A 12,524-nucleotide genomic window follows, 5' to 3' on the forward strand; every position below is an offset into this window, starting at 1 on the left:
GACTGTGACTTCTCCATTCAATGGTTGGTCAGATAAAAAACAAACAAATAGAACAGAACGGCTGACTATGAATTAAGAACTTTTTTAACAAGAATACCAGATACAGAGTAAGTGAAGTCCAATAAACATAAAGATCAGAGTAATGTTAAAATGACATGTGATGATGAGAAGAACAGGAAAGTGTCATATTTGGATCCTTAACTCTGTATGTGCTGATGATGAACCTCTTTGTTTGTGGCTGATGACAGCAAAGCTTCTCACCTGTGGATTCTAATAAACCAGCTCAAAACTGATTGGTCATTACATTTTTTTCTCTACAGGTGTTGCAGGTTTACGGTTTCTCAACTGTGTGTGTTTTCATATGAGCTGAGGACTGGTAAGAATATCTGAATTTTTCCCCAAATTTTTCACAAGGATAAGGCTTCACACCTGTTTGAGTTCTTTTATTTTTTTTGTATATTTTGGGGGTTTTCATGCCTTTACTTGATAGGACAGTTGAGGGAGACAGGAAATGGGGAGGCAGAGAGGGGGGGGTTGACGCAAAGGAAGAGGCCGCTCGGCGCGGAATTCAAACTGGGTCCGCCTGCAGTGAGGACTATAGTCTGAACACATTGAGTGGGTGCTCCAACAACTGAGCTAAACACCGCCCTATCTGTGTGAATTCTTGTGTGCCTATTGAAGGCTGACTTGTCGGTAAACTTTTTCCCACAGGTGCTGCAGGTGTACGGCTTCTCACCTGTGTGAGTTCTTCTGTGATACGTCAGGCTTGTATTGTCTCTGAAAGATTTCCCACAGGTTTCACAAGCATAAGGCCTCTCACCTGTGTGGATTCTTGTATGTTTCTTCAAATCTGACTTTTTGGCAAACTTTTTCCCACAAAAGTTGCAGGTGTACGGCCTCTCACCTGTGTGAGTTCTTCTGTGAAGCTTCATGTTTGAATTGGTTGCAAACCTTCTCCCACATGTTTCGCAAGGATAAGGCTTCTCACCTGTGTGAGTTCTCATATGGATCATCAAGGCTGCTTTATAGGTATAACCTTTGGCACATATTTCACAAGAAAAACGCTTCTCACCTGTGTGGATATATGTATGACTAATCAAATGTGACCTTTTGATAAATGTTTTCCCACAAGAATTGCAGGGGTAAGGTCTCTCACCCGTGTGACTTCTTGAATGTTCTCTCAGTGTTGACATGTAACGGAATTCTTTCCCACAGGTGCTACAACAAAATGTCCCTTCACCTGTGTGGATTCTTGTATGAGTAGTCAATTCTGACTTGGTGGTACATTTTTTCCCACATGTTTCACAAGAATAAGGCCTCTCACCTGTGTGACTACGTACACTGTCACTGTCACTTGTGTTTTTGCAATGTCTCTTCTGTGGTTGTGTCTCTACATTTCCAGGTGGTTCTGGGTCTACATGTCCACTTCCTTCCTGATGTTGGCTCTCAGCTACAGCAGAGCTGTGAGAGAGGAGCTGCTGGTCACTGGTTGGTTCTGGTTCTCTGTGGTCACTTCCCTCATGAGTAGGAGTCAACATAAAGGTGTCCGTCTCCTGCTTCAGTAGCAGCTGCTCTCCCCCCTGACTGCTGTAGACCTCCTCCTCTTCCTCTTTAATCTGTGGAGGCTCTGGCTCCTCCTGCTCCAGACTGGAGAGAACAAACTCCTCCTGACAGACATGTTGCTTTGGGAGCTCTGGAACAACATGGAGACATGAGACAGAGGTGGTTTTTGTGATGATGGAAAAAAAAGAAAAAAAGGATTTTGACATCTCATATCATGAGCTGTTATTAGTTTAGAGTCAATGATTTGATGCAACCCAATGTCAATGCCAATGTGTATTTATTTATTTGGCGGCATGGTTGTGCAGTGGTTAGCACTGTCGCTTCACAGCAAGAGGGTTCTGGGTTCAAACCCGCCGGCCGGCTGGTGCCCTTCTGTGTGGAGTTTGCATGTTCTCCCCGTGCATGCGTGGGTTCTCTCCGGTTACTCTGGCTTCCTCCCACAGACCAAAGACATGCAGGTTAGGTTAACTGGCGATTCTAAATTGCCCATAGGTATGAATGAGAGTCTGGCTGTCTGTCTATATTAGCCCTGCGATAGACTGGTGACCTGAATTACGGATATCTGTAACGGACTTACGACTATTACGAATTCCAGTTTGAGATATCTACAACATCATTTTGACTAGTCATAATTCCAGTTACAGATATCTACAACGTCATTTCGCCTAACTTAAAGCAGAAGTAAGCGATCCGGTCGTTTTGGCTAACTTCTTGTCAGCCGATGGAGTTAGCAGTCCCCGCCCTCGTCCCTACGTGACCACATTCACGCGCATCCCTTGGCTGCACACACAGAGAGGACCGCCCCTTTATGCCGTTCTCTCTCCTCATTGGATAAAGGTTGTAGGATACAAGGAAAGTTTTCTCCTCGGCTTACAGCAGAGCAGAGTGACTGACAGACCCGTGTTTCGGACCAAACACTCTATGTAAGTGATTGCCGTCGGAAGATATAACTATTTAAGACTTATATTAACACAAACATTCCGCTTACTTCTGCATTAATTTAAGATATCTGAAAAGTAGTGTTGTGTCATATCAAATGAGATTATAATCAATATTTCAAAAAATATTTCAAACTCAGATATTGGTGGGATATCTAATTTTGTATTATTTTGCTCCAAATCTCACCCCATCATACCTCCCAGTGATTATTTCCAAGATAAAATGAGTTATAAATATAAATAAATAAATAAATAAATATAAAAATCAGTCAAATGGGGGGCAGTGCGTGGCGCGGTGGTTGAAGCGGCCGCCCCGTGTGGGGGCTACAGTCCTCGGCGCAGGCGTCCCCGGTTCGGGTCCCGCGTCAGGCGGCCCTTTCCTGCGTGTCGTTCCCCCTCTCTCTGCCTCCCCCTTTCCTGTCTGTCTCTACTGTGTGCTATCCAATAAAAGGCAAAAAACGCCAAAAAATATATTTAAAAAAAAAAAAAAAATCTGTCAAATGAGCCAGTTTTTTGAACGTCTCTTTGAAAGGAACGGCTCACCAAGATCCGGCTCCCCTCAAAGAGCCATAAATCCCATCTCTACTGAAAAGGGACATGTAGATATCTTTAATTGAGGTGAATTAAAGATATCTTGAAATGGAATTATGACTAGTCAGATATCTCAAACTGGTAGTAGTAGTCGTAATTCAGTTACAGATATAAGCGTATGACAAACCCCATACACATGAATGGCAAAAGTCACGTCAATTGTCCTAGGAAGAACGTAGTTGTGGATATCTGAAACGACAATTGTGGATAGGAAGAATGTGTTTGCGGATATCTGAAATATTCTTTTCGACAAGGCAAAACTGAATTACAGTTATCTGCAACACATATCCAGTCTGGCTTTTAAATATTAAAATGGCTTGCCATACCCCGGTGGTCCTGACCTGCTCCAATCATGGCAACAACAAAGACTATAGTGTCTCTGCTCCTGGTTTTACAGACCTGTCCTATGGAGCTTTATCTCTGGTTTTAGGACGATATCCAGCAGTCTGCGCTGACGGTCGATCTCCTCCTCGTACTCGACGACAGTTTGTTTAAAGACTCTGAATATTTCTTCAGCAGCAGCAGTTAGTCGCTCGGTGACAAACTCTCTCAGAGACTCAACTGAAGACATCGTTGCTTCCTCCACACTGAAATATTTCTCTGAGATACGACCACACCGACCGTCTTTAACGCTGCCAGCGCGCTGTCGTTTACTTCCGCCGTGTGTCAGGTGTCACACTGTGCAGTTCTGCTTCTTCTTTCTGTTTTACGGCGGTTGGCATCCAGCTTTTTGGTGCATTACCGCCACCTTCTGTCCTGGAGTGTGAGCCAGACAAGACTTACATTCTACCCCATATCATACATAGAAAAATAAATAGGATAAATATACAAAAAAAAAAAAAACACCCTCATCCTGACCTGCACTCCCTACAGCTGTCATCAATACCCTTCCTTCTATTCCCGCCTATCCATCAAATTCTATAAAACACCCCTGTTTCCTTTAAATAACAGAACAGAACTCTAACCTGTGCCCTCTCACTCAATAATCCTTTTAGCGTTATTTCCTGCACCCCTAACTCCCTGATCCTGCTCTCACCTCCCTCTGCCTACACCTCAGAACCACATGCTCCACTGACTCCTCCTCTGACACCCTTCACATAAACCTGTCTGATGCCTCCCCATTACTTTCAATGTTTTATTCAACGCACTCTGACCCAGCCTTAACCTTGACAACACAATATCCTCTCTCCTGCACCCACTGCCCCTCCTCACACCTCTAACCCCCCTCCGAACTTGATAAAGATGTCTCCCTTTCTCCTCTGTATCCCACCTCTCTTGCCACAATTGATTAACCTTTCCCCAGATTACACACTTAATCTCGTTGCATTTCTATAGGCCTACTTCCTTTCTTTAAAGGGATAGTAGCATTTTTTTTAAAAAGTGGGGTTGTATGATCTACAAATAGCCCCTAAGTACTTTAATTGCAGTAGCAGACTCTCTGCACTCCTCACGTTAGCAACGCCAGCCCATAGAGATTTACATGTTGTGAATGGACCCAAAGAAACGGCCTATTTTCGTGGCCTAAAAGAGGTTTTACCTGAAAAAAAATACAGTTTGCGTTATTCCTGCACTTTGAAGGGCTGGAAAAATTATATTATATCGAACAATGGAACTGTGGTTTTTTTTTCAGGTAAAACCTCTTTTAGGCCGCGAAAATAGGCCGTTTCTTTGGGTCCATTCACAACACTGTATGTTGTAAATCTCTGGGCAGGGCTATGGGCTGGTGTTGCTAACGGGAGGAGTGCAGAGAGTCTTCTACTGCAATTAAAGTACTTGGGGCTATTTGTAGATCATACAACCCCACTTTAAAAAAATGCTACTATCCCTTTAAAGCCCTCTTGGCCAACTCATCCCCCCCCTCTCATTTCCCCTCACCCCTACATGTGCTGGGACCCACAGAAATTTCACCAGACCCCTCTGACACTCCTGCAACACTCCTCTTGTAGGATGAGAAATGCTATGCCCCTGCAAGTTAGCCCAGTAATTTCCCATCAACTGCATTCTTCTTAAATCCAGAGGCATTTCTCCCAGTTCTACCTGAACTGGTGATGATTTTATAGCTCCACTACATATTCTCAAAGCCTGAGCCTGAACCACATCCAACTTCTTTAAAAGAGATTTAGCTGCTGACCCATATGCTATACTAACTGTGCAGTTCCGGTGAGGAACGTAAATTATTCTTCATTCCGCCTCAAAGTTTCGATGGAAATAAACGGCTGTGACATGAGCTGCAGGAAGTGACGTAGAATCTTACCAATTAAATCTCGTCAAGAACTCCCGACTGGTTACGTTTACATGTAAAATCCTGGTATTTGAATTAAAAGAATAATATTTGGCTAGTAAACATTAGAAGCAGAAAATGAAGCACTAGAGTCAGAAATTACTTATTTAATTCAGGTTTTCAGTGTGTATAATGTACATGCAGTCTGGGCATTTATCATATTTTTAACTGTGGTAGCCTAGGGTATAGAAATATTTACATGAATATTTCACAGCTCAGTTATTTACATTCTTAGAAACTAGACTTAAAGTAAAACAATGATTTTTTCAAACCTTGTCTGTGAACTGAGTGTGAAATCTGTCCGACACATTCAGTCAGTCTATGACTTGTTATCTTTATGGATCATTATACACATGTGTGGTCTGACTGAAGCTTCCTCCACAGATGTGACAGAGGTGCAGCTTCTCACCCGAGTGGGTTCTACTGTTCACTGACTGACACATCACTAACTCTGTTTCCACATGTTGCACATACACCACAATTTATGCACAGAACTTCCCTTGGAGAGGGTGAAAATATATTATTCATCAATGTTGTCAAATTCATATCAAAGACTGTGACTTCTCCATTCAATGGTTGGTCAGATAAAAAACAAACAAATAGAACAGAACGTCTGACTATGAATTAAGAACTTTCTTTAACAAGAATACCAGATACAGAGTAAGTGAAGTCCAATAAACATAAAGATGAGAGTAACGTTAAAATGACATGTGATGAGAAGAACAGGGAAGTGTCGTATTTGGATCCTTAACTCTGTATGTGCTGATGATGAACCTCTTTGTTTGTGGCTGATGACAGCAAAGCTTCTCACCTGTGGATTCTAATAAACCAGCTCAAAACTGATTGGTCATTACATTTTTTTCTCTACAGGTGTTGCAGGTTTACGGTTTCTCAACTGTGTGTGTTTTCATATGTGCTGAGGACTGGTAAGAATATCTGAAATTTTCCCCACATTTTTCACAAGGATAAGGCTTCACACCTGTTTGAGTTCTTTTATTTTTTTTTTGTATATTTTGGGGGTTTGCATGCCTTTACTTGATAGGACAGTTGAGGGAGACAGGAAATGGGGAGGCAGAGAGGGGGGGGTTGACACAAAGGAAGAGGCCGCTCGGCGCGGGATTCAAACTGGGTCCGCCTGCAGTGAGGACTATAGTCTGAACACATTGAGTGGGTACTCTAACAACTGAGCTAAACACCGCCCTATCTGTGTGAATTCGTGTGTGCCTATTGAAGGTTGACTTGTCGGTAAACTTTTTCCCACAGGTGCTGCAGGTGTACGGCTTCTCACCTGTGTGAGTTCTTCTGTGATACATCAGGCTTGTATTGTCTCTGAAAGATTTCCCACATGTTTCACAAAAATAAGGCTTCTCACCTGTGTGGATTCTTGTATGCTTGTTCAAATCTGACTTTTTGGCAAACTTTTTCCCACAAGAGTTGCAGGTGTACGGCCTCTCACCTGTGTGAGTTCTTCTGTGAAGCTTCAGGGCTGCATTGGCTGTGAACCTTTTCCCACATGTTTCGCAAGAATAAGGCTTCTCACCTGTGTGAGTTCTCATATGGACCACCATGTGTGTTTTACGGGTATAACCTTTGTCACATATTTCACAAGAAAAACGTTTCTCACCTGTGTGGATGTATGAATGACTAATCAAATTTGACTTCAAGATAAATTTTTTCCCACAAGTGTTGCAGGTGTAAGGTTTCTCACCTGTGTGACTTCTTGAATGTCTTCTCAGGTGAGATATGAAACTGAATTCTTTCCCACAGGTGCTACAACACAATGTCCTTTCCCCTGTGTGACCACTCTGGTGTTTTTCCAGTTTAGACTTACATTTAAAGTCTTTTCCAGAAGTGTCACGTTTTAGAGTCTTTTTCCCTTTCTTAGTGTTACAGTGACTCTTTGTTGTAGGAGAGTTGTGTATGTTGTCACTGTCACTTGTGTTTGTACGACGTCTCTTCTGTGGTTGTGTCTCTACATTTCCAGGTGGTTCTGGGTCTACATGTCCACTTCCTTCCTGATGTTGGCTCTGAGCTACAGCAGAGCTGTAAGAGAGGAGCTGCTGGTCACTGGTTGGTTCTGGTTCTCTGTGGTCACTTCCCTCATGAGTAGGAGTCAACATAAAGGTGTCAGTCTCCTGCTTCAGTAGCAGCTGCTCTCCCTTCTGACTGCTGCAGACCTCCTCCTCTTCCTCTTTCATCTGTGGAGGCTCTGGCTCCCCCTGCTCCAGACTGGAGAGAACAAACTCCTCCTCCTCCTCTTTAATCTGTGGAAGCTCTGGCTCCTCCTGTTTCAGACTGGAGAGAACAAACTCCTCCTCCTCCTTACAGACATGTTGCTGTGGGAGCTCTGGAACAACAAGGAGACATGAGACAGAGGTGAGTTTTATGATGATGGAAAAAAAGAAGGATTTTGACATCTCATATCATGAGCTGTTATTAGTTTAGGGTAAATGATGTGATGCAACCCGGGGAGGTGTCTTCACCGCAGGCGGCCCCGGTTCGAATCCCGCGTCGGTTGGGCAGCCCTTTCCTGCATGTCATTCCTGTCACTCTGCCTCCCCCTTTCCTGTCTATCTCTACTGCATACTATCAAATAAAGGCTTTTAAACTTTAAAGGTGAATTTACAGTCAATTTTAGCATGAGACTAGGGTCCAGATTTACTCAGGTTTGCACAGCTTTTGCTTGTGTTAAACCTGCACATCTGTCTCTCTGTGTTTGGTTTTGAAACATGTGAAGAGGGTCTTCAAAGACAAAGAGAGGGGCAGATTGCTCAGCCTATGCAGGTTTAGCATGAGCAAAAGCTGTGCAAACCTTAGTCAATCTGTCCCTAGATGTCCATCAGATGAACCTTGCAAAAAAGTGGTTTTGGAAATCAATTGTTGAGGCATCCCAAAGGTACCAGCTCAGGCTCAGTCTTACTCAAGCAGGAAAAGTGGTCCAGGATCGCGCCTTTTACTCGTCTTTCTGACTTACTCTTTCTTTTTTTCCCGGCCGTTTTCCCGTTTTTAGTAGCGTTGGGTTTTTAAAATGCCGCCTATTTCAGGTCTTTCTTTTAGCGTCACATCCTGCTTGAGTCTGACCGATCATCATCTCAGGGCCAAGCCCCAGGCAGGGACTCCGTTCGGCCCTGTAAAGGTTCCTGCAGTGGAGACACGCCAATAATAATCTTTTTAAAATTAATTTCTAAGTGACAAACAGTTCTACTGAGATCAGACTCCAGGACAGTCCCTTAACTCATTGTAAGGATTATATATCCCATCTGGAAAGGGAACGCGTAGGGACCCCCCAGGAGGAAATGGAGAGTGTTACCAGGGAAAGCGATGTCTAGGACCTTCTACACCGCTGCCACCATGACCCCACTCCAGGTAAGTGATAGATGATGGATGGATTAGAAGAGAGACAGAGCAAAACAAACCACAGGCAGCACACCAAGCAAACAAAGAGCTGTGTGTGTAAAACTGAACAGGAAACAGGAGAAAACACTGAAGGTTGAAGAAGTTGTTCCCCCGGTGGTCCTGACCTGCTCCAATCATGACAACAACAAAGACTATAGTGTCTCTGCTCCTGGTTTTACAGACCTGTCCTGTGGAGCTTTATCTCTGGTTTTAGGACGATATCCAGCAGTCTGCGCTGACGGTCGATCTCCTCCTCGTACTCGACGACAGTTTGTTTAAAGACTCTGAATATTTCTTCAGCAGCAGCAGTTAGTCGCTCGGTGACAAACTCTCTCAGAGACTCAACTGAAGACATCGTTGCTTCATCCACACTGAAATATTTCTCTGAGATACGACCACACCGACCGTCTTCAAGCTGACTCCACACAGACACACGCTGCGAGCGCACTGTCGTTGTTTACTTCCGCCGAGTGTCACACTGTTCAGTTCCGGTGGGGAACGTCAATTATTTTTCACTCCGCCTCAAAGTTTCGATGGAAATAAACGGCTGTGGCTAGATGGCTACAAGAGTAGAATTGCAATCAAATCTCGTCGAGAACTCCCGACTGGTTAAGTTTAGTAACTGACATGTCCAAGTGTAAAATAGGAAACAAAAAGCAAAAAGTAAGTGAAGCCACATGGGTTTAGGCACATCTAAATAAAGATTGCATGTTTGTACAGCAACATAGCTTCCTGCAGCTCATATAGCCTACCATCTAGCCACAACTAAAATAAACCTTCTACTAAAATTCTGCGCAACTGTCACTGGGGCGTGATGACTAAGGATGAATTATATAGTTCATGATACATACGGTTCACTATAATTTTTTTGGTTAAATTTTAGACAACACAGTGATCAACACATTAAAATCCTGGTATTTGAATTAAAAGAATAATATTTGGCTAGTAAACATTAGCACTAGAGTCAGAAACTACTTATGGTTTGCAGTGTGTATAATGTATGCAGTCTGGGCCATTGTCATATTTTTAACTGTGGTAGAGTATATTAACATGAATATTTCACAGCTCATTTACCATTTTCGTTCTTAGAAAGACTCAAAGTAAAACAATGATTTTTTTCAAACAGGACGACTGAGTGTGAATAAGAGGTTTATTAACAACAATACAAACTTCATAGTAAATGCATAGTAAATGGGTTCTACTGTTCACTGACTGACACAACTTTGTTTCCACATGTTGCACATACACCACAATTTAAGCACAGAACTTCCCTTGGAGAGGGTGGAAATATATTATTCATCAATGTTGTCAAATTCATATCAAAGACTGTGACTTCTCCATTCAATGGTTGGTCAGATAAAAAACAAACAAATAGAACAGAACGGCTGACTATGAATTAAGAACTTTTTTTTAACAAGAATACCAGATACAGAGTAAGTTAAGTCCAATAAACATAAAGATGAGAGTAACGTTAAAATGACATGTGATGAGAAGAACAGGAAAGTGTCATATTTGGATCCTTAACTCTGTATGTGCTGATGATGAACCTCTTTGTTTGTGGCTGATGACAGCAAAGCTTCTCACCTGGGGATTCTAATAAACCAGCTCAAAACTGATTGGTCACTACATTTTTTCCCTACAGGTGTTGCAGGTTCACGACTTCTCACCAGTGTGTGTTTTCATATGAGCTGAGGACTGGTAAGAATATCTGAATCTTTCCCCACATATTTCACAAGGATAAGGCTTCTTACCTGTGTGGATTCTTATGTGCTTATTGAAGGCTGAGTTGGTAATAAACTTTTTCCCACAGGTGTTGCAGGTGTACGGCCTCTCACCTGTGTGAGTTCTTCTGTGATGTGTCAGGCTTGGATTGTCTTTGAAAAATTTCCCACATGTCTCACAAAAATAAGGCTTCTCACCTGTGTGGATTCTTGTATGCTTAGTCAAATCTGACTTGTTGGTAAACTTTTTCCCACAAGAGGTGCAGGTGTAAGGCTTCTCACCTGTGTGGGTTCTTCTGTGATCCTTCAGGTGTGTACTGGTTGCAAACCTTTTCCCACATGTTTCACAAGAATAAGGCCTCTCACCTGTGTGAGTTCTCATATGGTTCACCAAGTTTGATTTATGGGTAAAACCTTTGTCACATATTTGACAAGAAAAAGGCCTCCCACCTGTGTGGATGTACGTATGCCTAATCAAATGTGACTTCAAGGTAAATTTTTTCCCACAAGAGTTGCAGGTGTAAGGCTTTTCACCTGTGTGTGTTCTCATATGGACGTCTAACTTTATTCGATGCATAAAACCTTTCCCACATTTTACACACAAATAAGGCCTCTCACCTGTGTGACTTCTTGAATGTCTTCTCAGATTTGACCTGTCACTTAATTCTTTCCCACAGGTGCTACAACAAAATGTCCTTTTCCCTGTGTGGCCACTCTGGTGTTTTTTCAGTTTAGACTTAGACTTAAAGTTTTTTCCAGAAGTGTCACGTTTTAGAGTCTTTTTACCTTTCTTAGTGCCACAGTGACTCTTTGTTGTAGGAGAGTTGTGTACATTGTCACTGGTGTTTTTGGGACATCTCCTTTTTGGTCGTGCCTTCACATTTCCAGGTGGTTCTGGGTCTACATGTCCACTTCCTTCCTGATGTTGGCTCTCAGCTACAGCAGAGCTGTGAGAGAGGAGCTGCTGGTCACTGGTTGGTTCTGGTTCTCTGTGGCCACTTCCCTCATGAGTAGGAGTCAACATAAAGGTGTCAGTCTGCTGCTTCAGGAGCTGCTGCTCTCTCTCCTGACTGCTGCAGACCTCCTCCTCTTCCTCTTTACTCTGTGGAGGCTCTGGCTCCTCCTGCTCCAGACTGGAGAGAACCTCCTCCTCATCCTTATAGACATGTTGCTGTGGGACCTCTGGAATAACAAGGAGACATGAGAATTAGACCATAATGCAAAAACTGTGATCGAGGTTTGGTCTTTATTTTGCTAAAGCAACTCACTCATAACAAACTTGTCCAAATATTTCATTGAAAAAAGTTAGTGAACGAACAACAGTCTCTTTCCTTGGGTCAGTCAGAGTTCTCAACAGGCCGAAAAACACGACATGACACAATGAATTAAGGTTGAAAAAATTGAATAACTCAGTTCGCGTTGGACCATGGACTTCTTTTTTCTTTTGCCATGGTCCGACCAAGAATTAATGCTTGTGAATCCGGCCGCATTGTGTCCAGGCTTCAACGTGGTCGGGTCTTTGAGAACTGTAGCACGAATGTAGCAGCTTAGAAACTGCTGAAACAGGCGACTGTGGACTTTGAGAGGTTTGATACATTCATTAGAACTAGCAGGAAAATAGAAATAGACCCAGCGTCTGTTTGAGACTGGGCTTTTATTTGAGAAAATATGGTACATATCATGGTCTGCAGTCCGCTTTTTAAAATAACACTCAGGTCTTGGGTGGGTAGTGTACTTGCACATTCACTAAAATATGCGTTGTCCTCGTCCATTCTTGCAAAAACAGTCCGTTACATGCTTATCAGCGTTTACAAGCTAGCCGTTTGAAATGTTTTGCCTCCAACTTAGCCCCGCTCACCAAAATACGTCCCACTGTTTACAAGCTGTGAAGGGGTCTTTTGAGAAACTTGTTAGCAACCGCCTCACCTTCCTCTTTACTGACCTCTTGCTGCGAGACTCCTGATACAGAAACAGACAAGTTTAGTTAATTTTTCCATTTGATGACAGCAAACAAGTAACACCAGTAAATGAACT

At 42.9% G+C, this 12,524-nt stretch overlaps 3 protein-coding genes across 4 annotated transcripts in view; all 3 read right to left on the bottom strand.

Moving 5' to 3' along the window:
- LOC146969790 (uncharacterized) overlaps positions 1–12,524 on the bottom strand; it is a 138,375-nt gene that overhangs the window by 64,351 nt on the left and 61,500 nt on the right. Inside the window, exon 2 of one of the 2 annotated variants that reach the window (XM_085805341.1) lies at positions 10,037–11,276. The exons of the other annotated variant lie outside the window; for it this stretch is intronic. Within the exon in view, the coding sequence (XP_085661467.1) occupies positions 10,423–11,276 (854 nt within the window). The 3' untranslated portion in view covers positions 10,037–10,422. Of the gene's footprint in view, positions 1–10,036; positions 11,277–12,524 lie in introns of those variants that run through there. 2 annotated transcript variants of the gene reach the window in all.
- Positions 480–3,705, bottom strand: LOC146969799 (uncharacterized). Its single transcript, XM_085804543.1, has 2 exons — positions 3,492–3,705; positions 480–1,693 (listed from the first exon to the last, which is right to left on the bottom strand). Exons 1-2 carry the CDS (start codon positions 3,661–3,663, stop codon positions 480–482), a joined length of 1,386 nt encoding a protein of 461 aa, XP_085660669.1. The 5' UTR covers positions 3,664–3,705.
- Positions 5,819–9,166, bottom strand: LOC146969800 (uncharacterized). The gene is made up of 3 exons (XM_085804544.1): positions 8,953–9,166; positions 6,549–7,720; positions 5,819–5,824 (listed from the first exon to the last, which is right to left on the bottom strand). Exons 1-3 carry the CDS (start codon positions 9,122–9,124, stop codon positions 5,819–5,821), a joined length of 1,350 nt encoding a protein of 449 aa, XP_085660670.1. The 5' UTR covers positions 9,125–9,166.

Source organism: Trachurus japonicus, chromosome 17 (assembly GCF_045865225.1).
Source record: "Trachurus japonicus isolate A0001 chromosome 17, Traja_1.0".
NCBI classification, from domain to species: domain Eukaryota; kingdom Metazoa; phylum Chordata; class Actinopteri; order Carangiformes; family Carangidae; genus Trachurus; species Trachurus japonicus.

What these genes read in the sequence shown, in the direction of transcription:
- LOC146969800 (XM_085804544.1), bottom strand. Translation starts at nt 9,124, where the DNA reads ATGTCTTCAGTTGAGTCTCTGAGAGAGTTTGTCACCGAGCGACTAACT. An exon ending in GATAAAGCTCCACAGGACAG is followed by an intron (nt 7,721 to 8,952) that starts GTCTGTAAAACC and finishes TTGTTGTTCCAG; the next exon opens with AGCTCCCACAGCAACATGTC.
- LOC146969799 (XM_085804543.1), bottom strand. Translation starts at nt 3,663, where the DNA reads ATGTCTTCAGTTGAGTCTCTGAGAGAGTTTGTCACCGAGCGACTAACT. An exon ending in GATAAAGCTCCATAGGACAG is followed by an intron (nt 1,694 to 3,491) that starts GTCTGTAAAACC and finishes ATGTTGTTCCAG; the next exon opens with AGCTCCCAAAGCAACATGTC.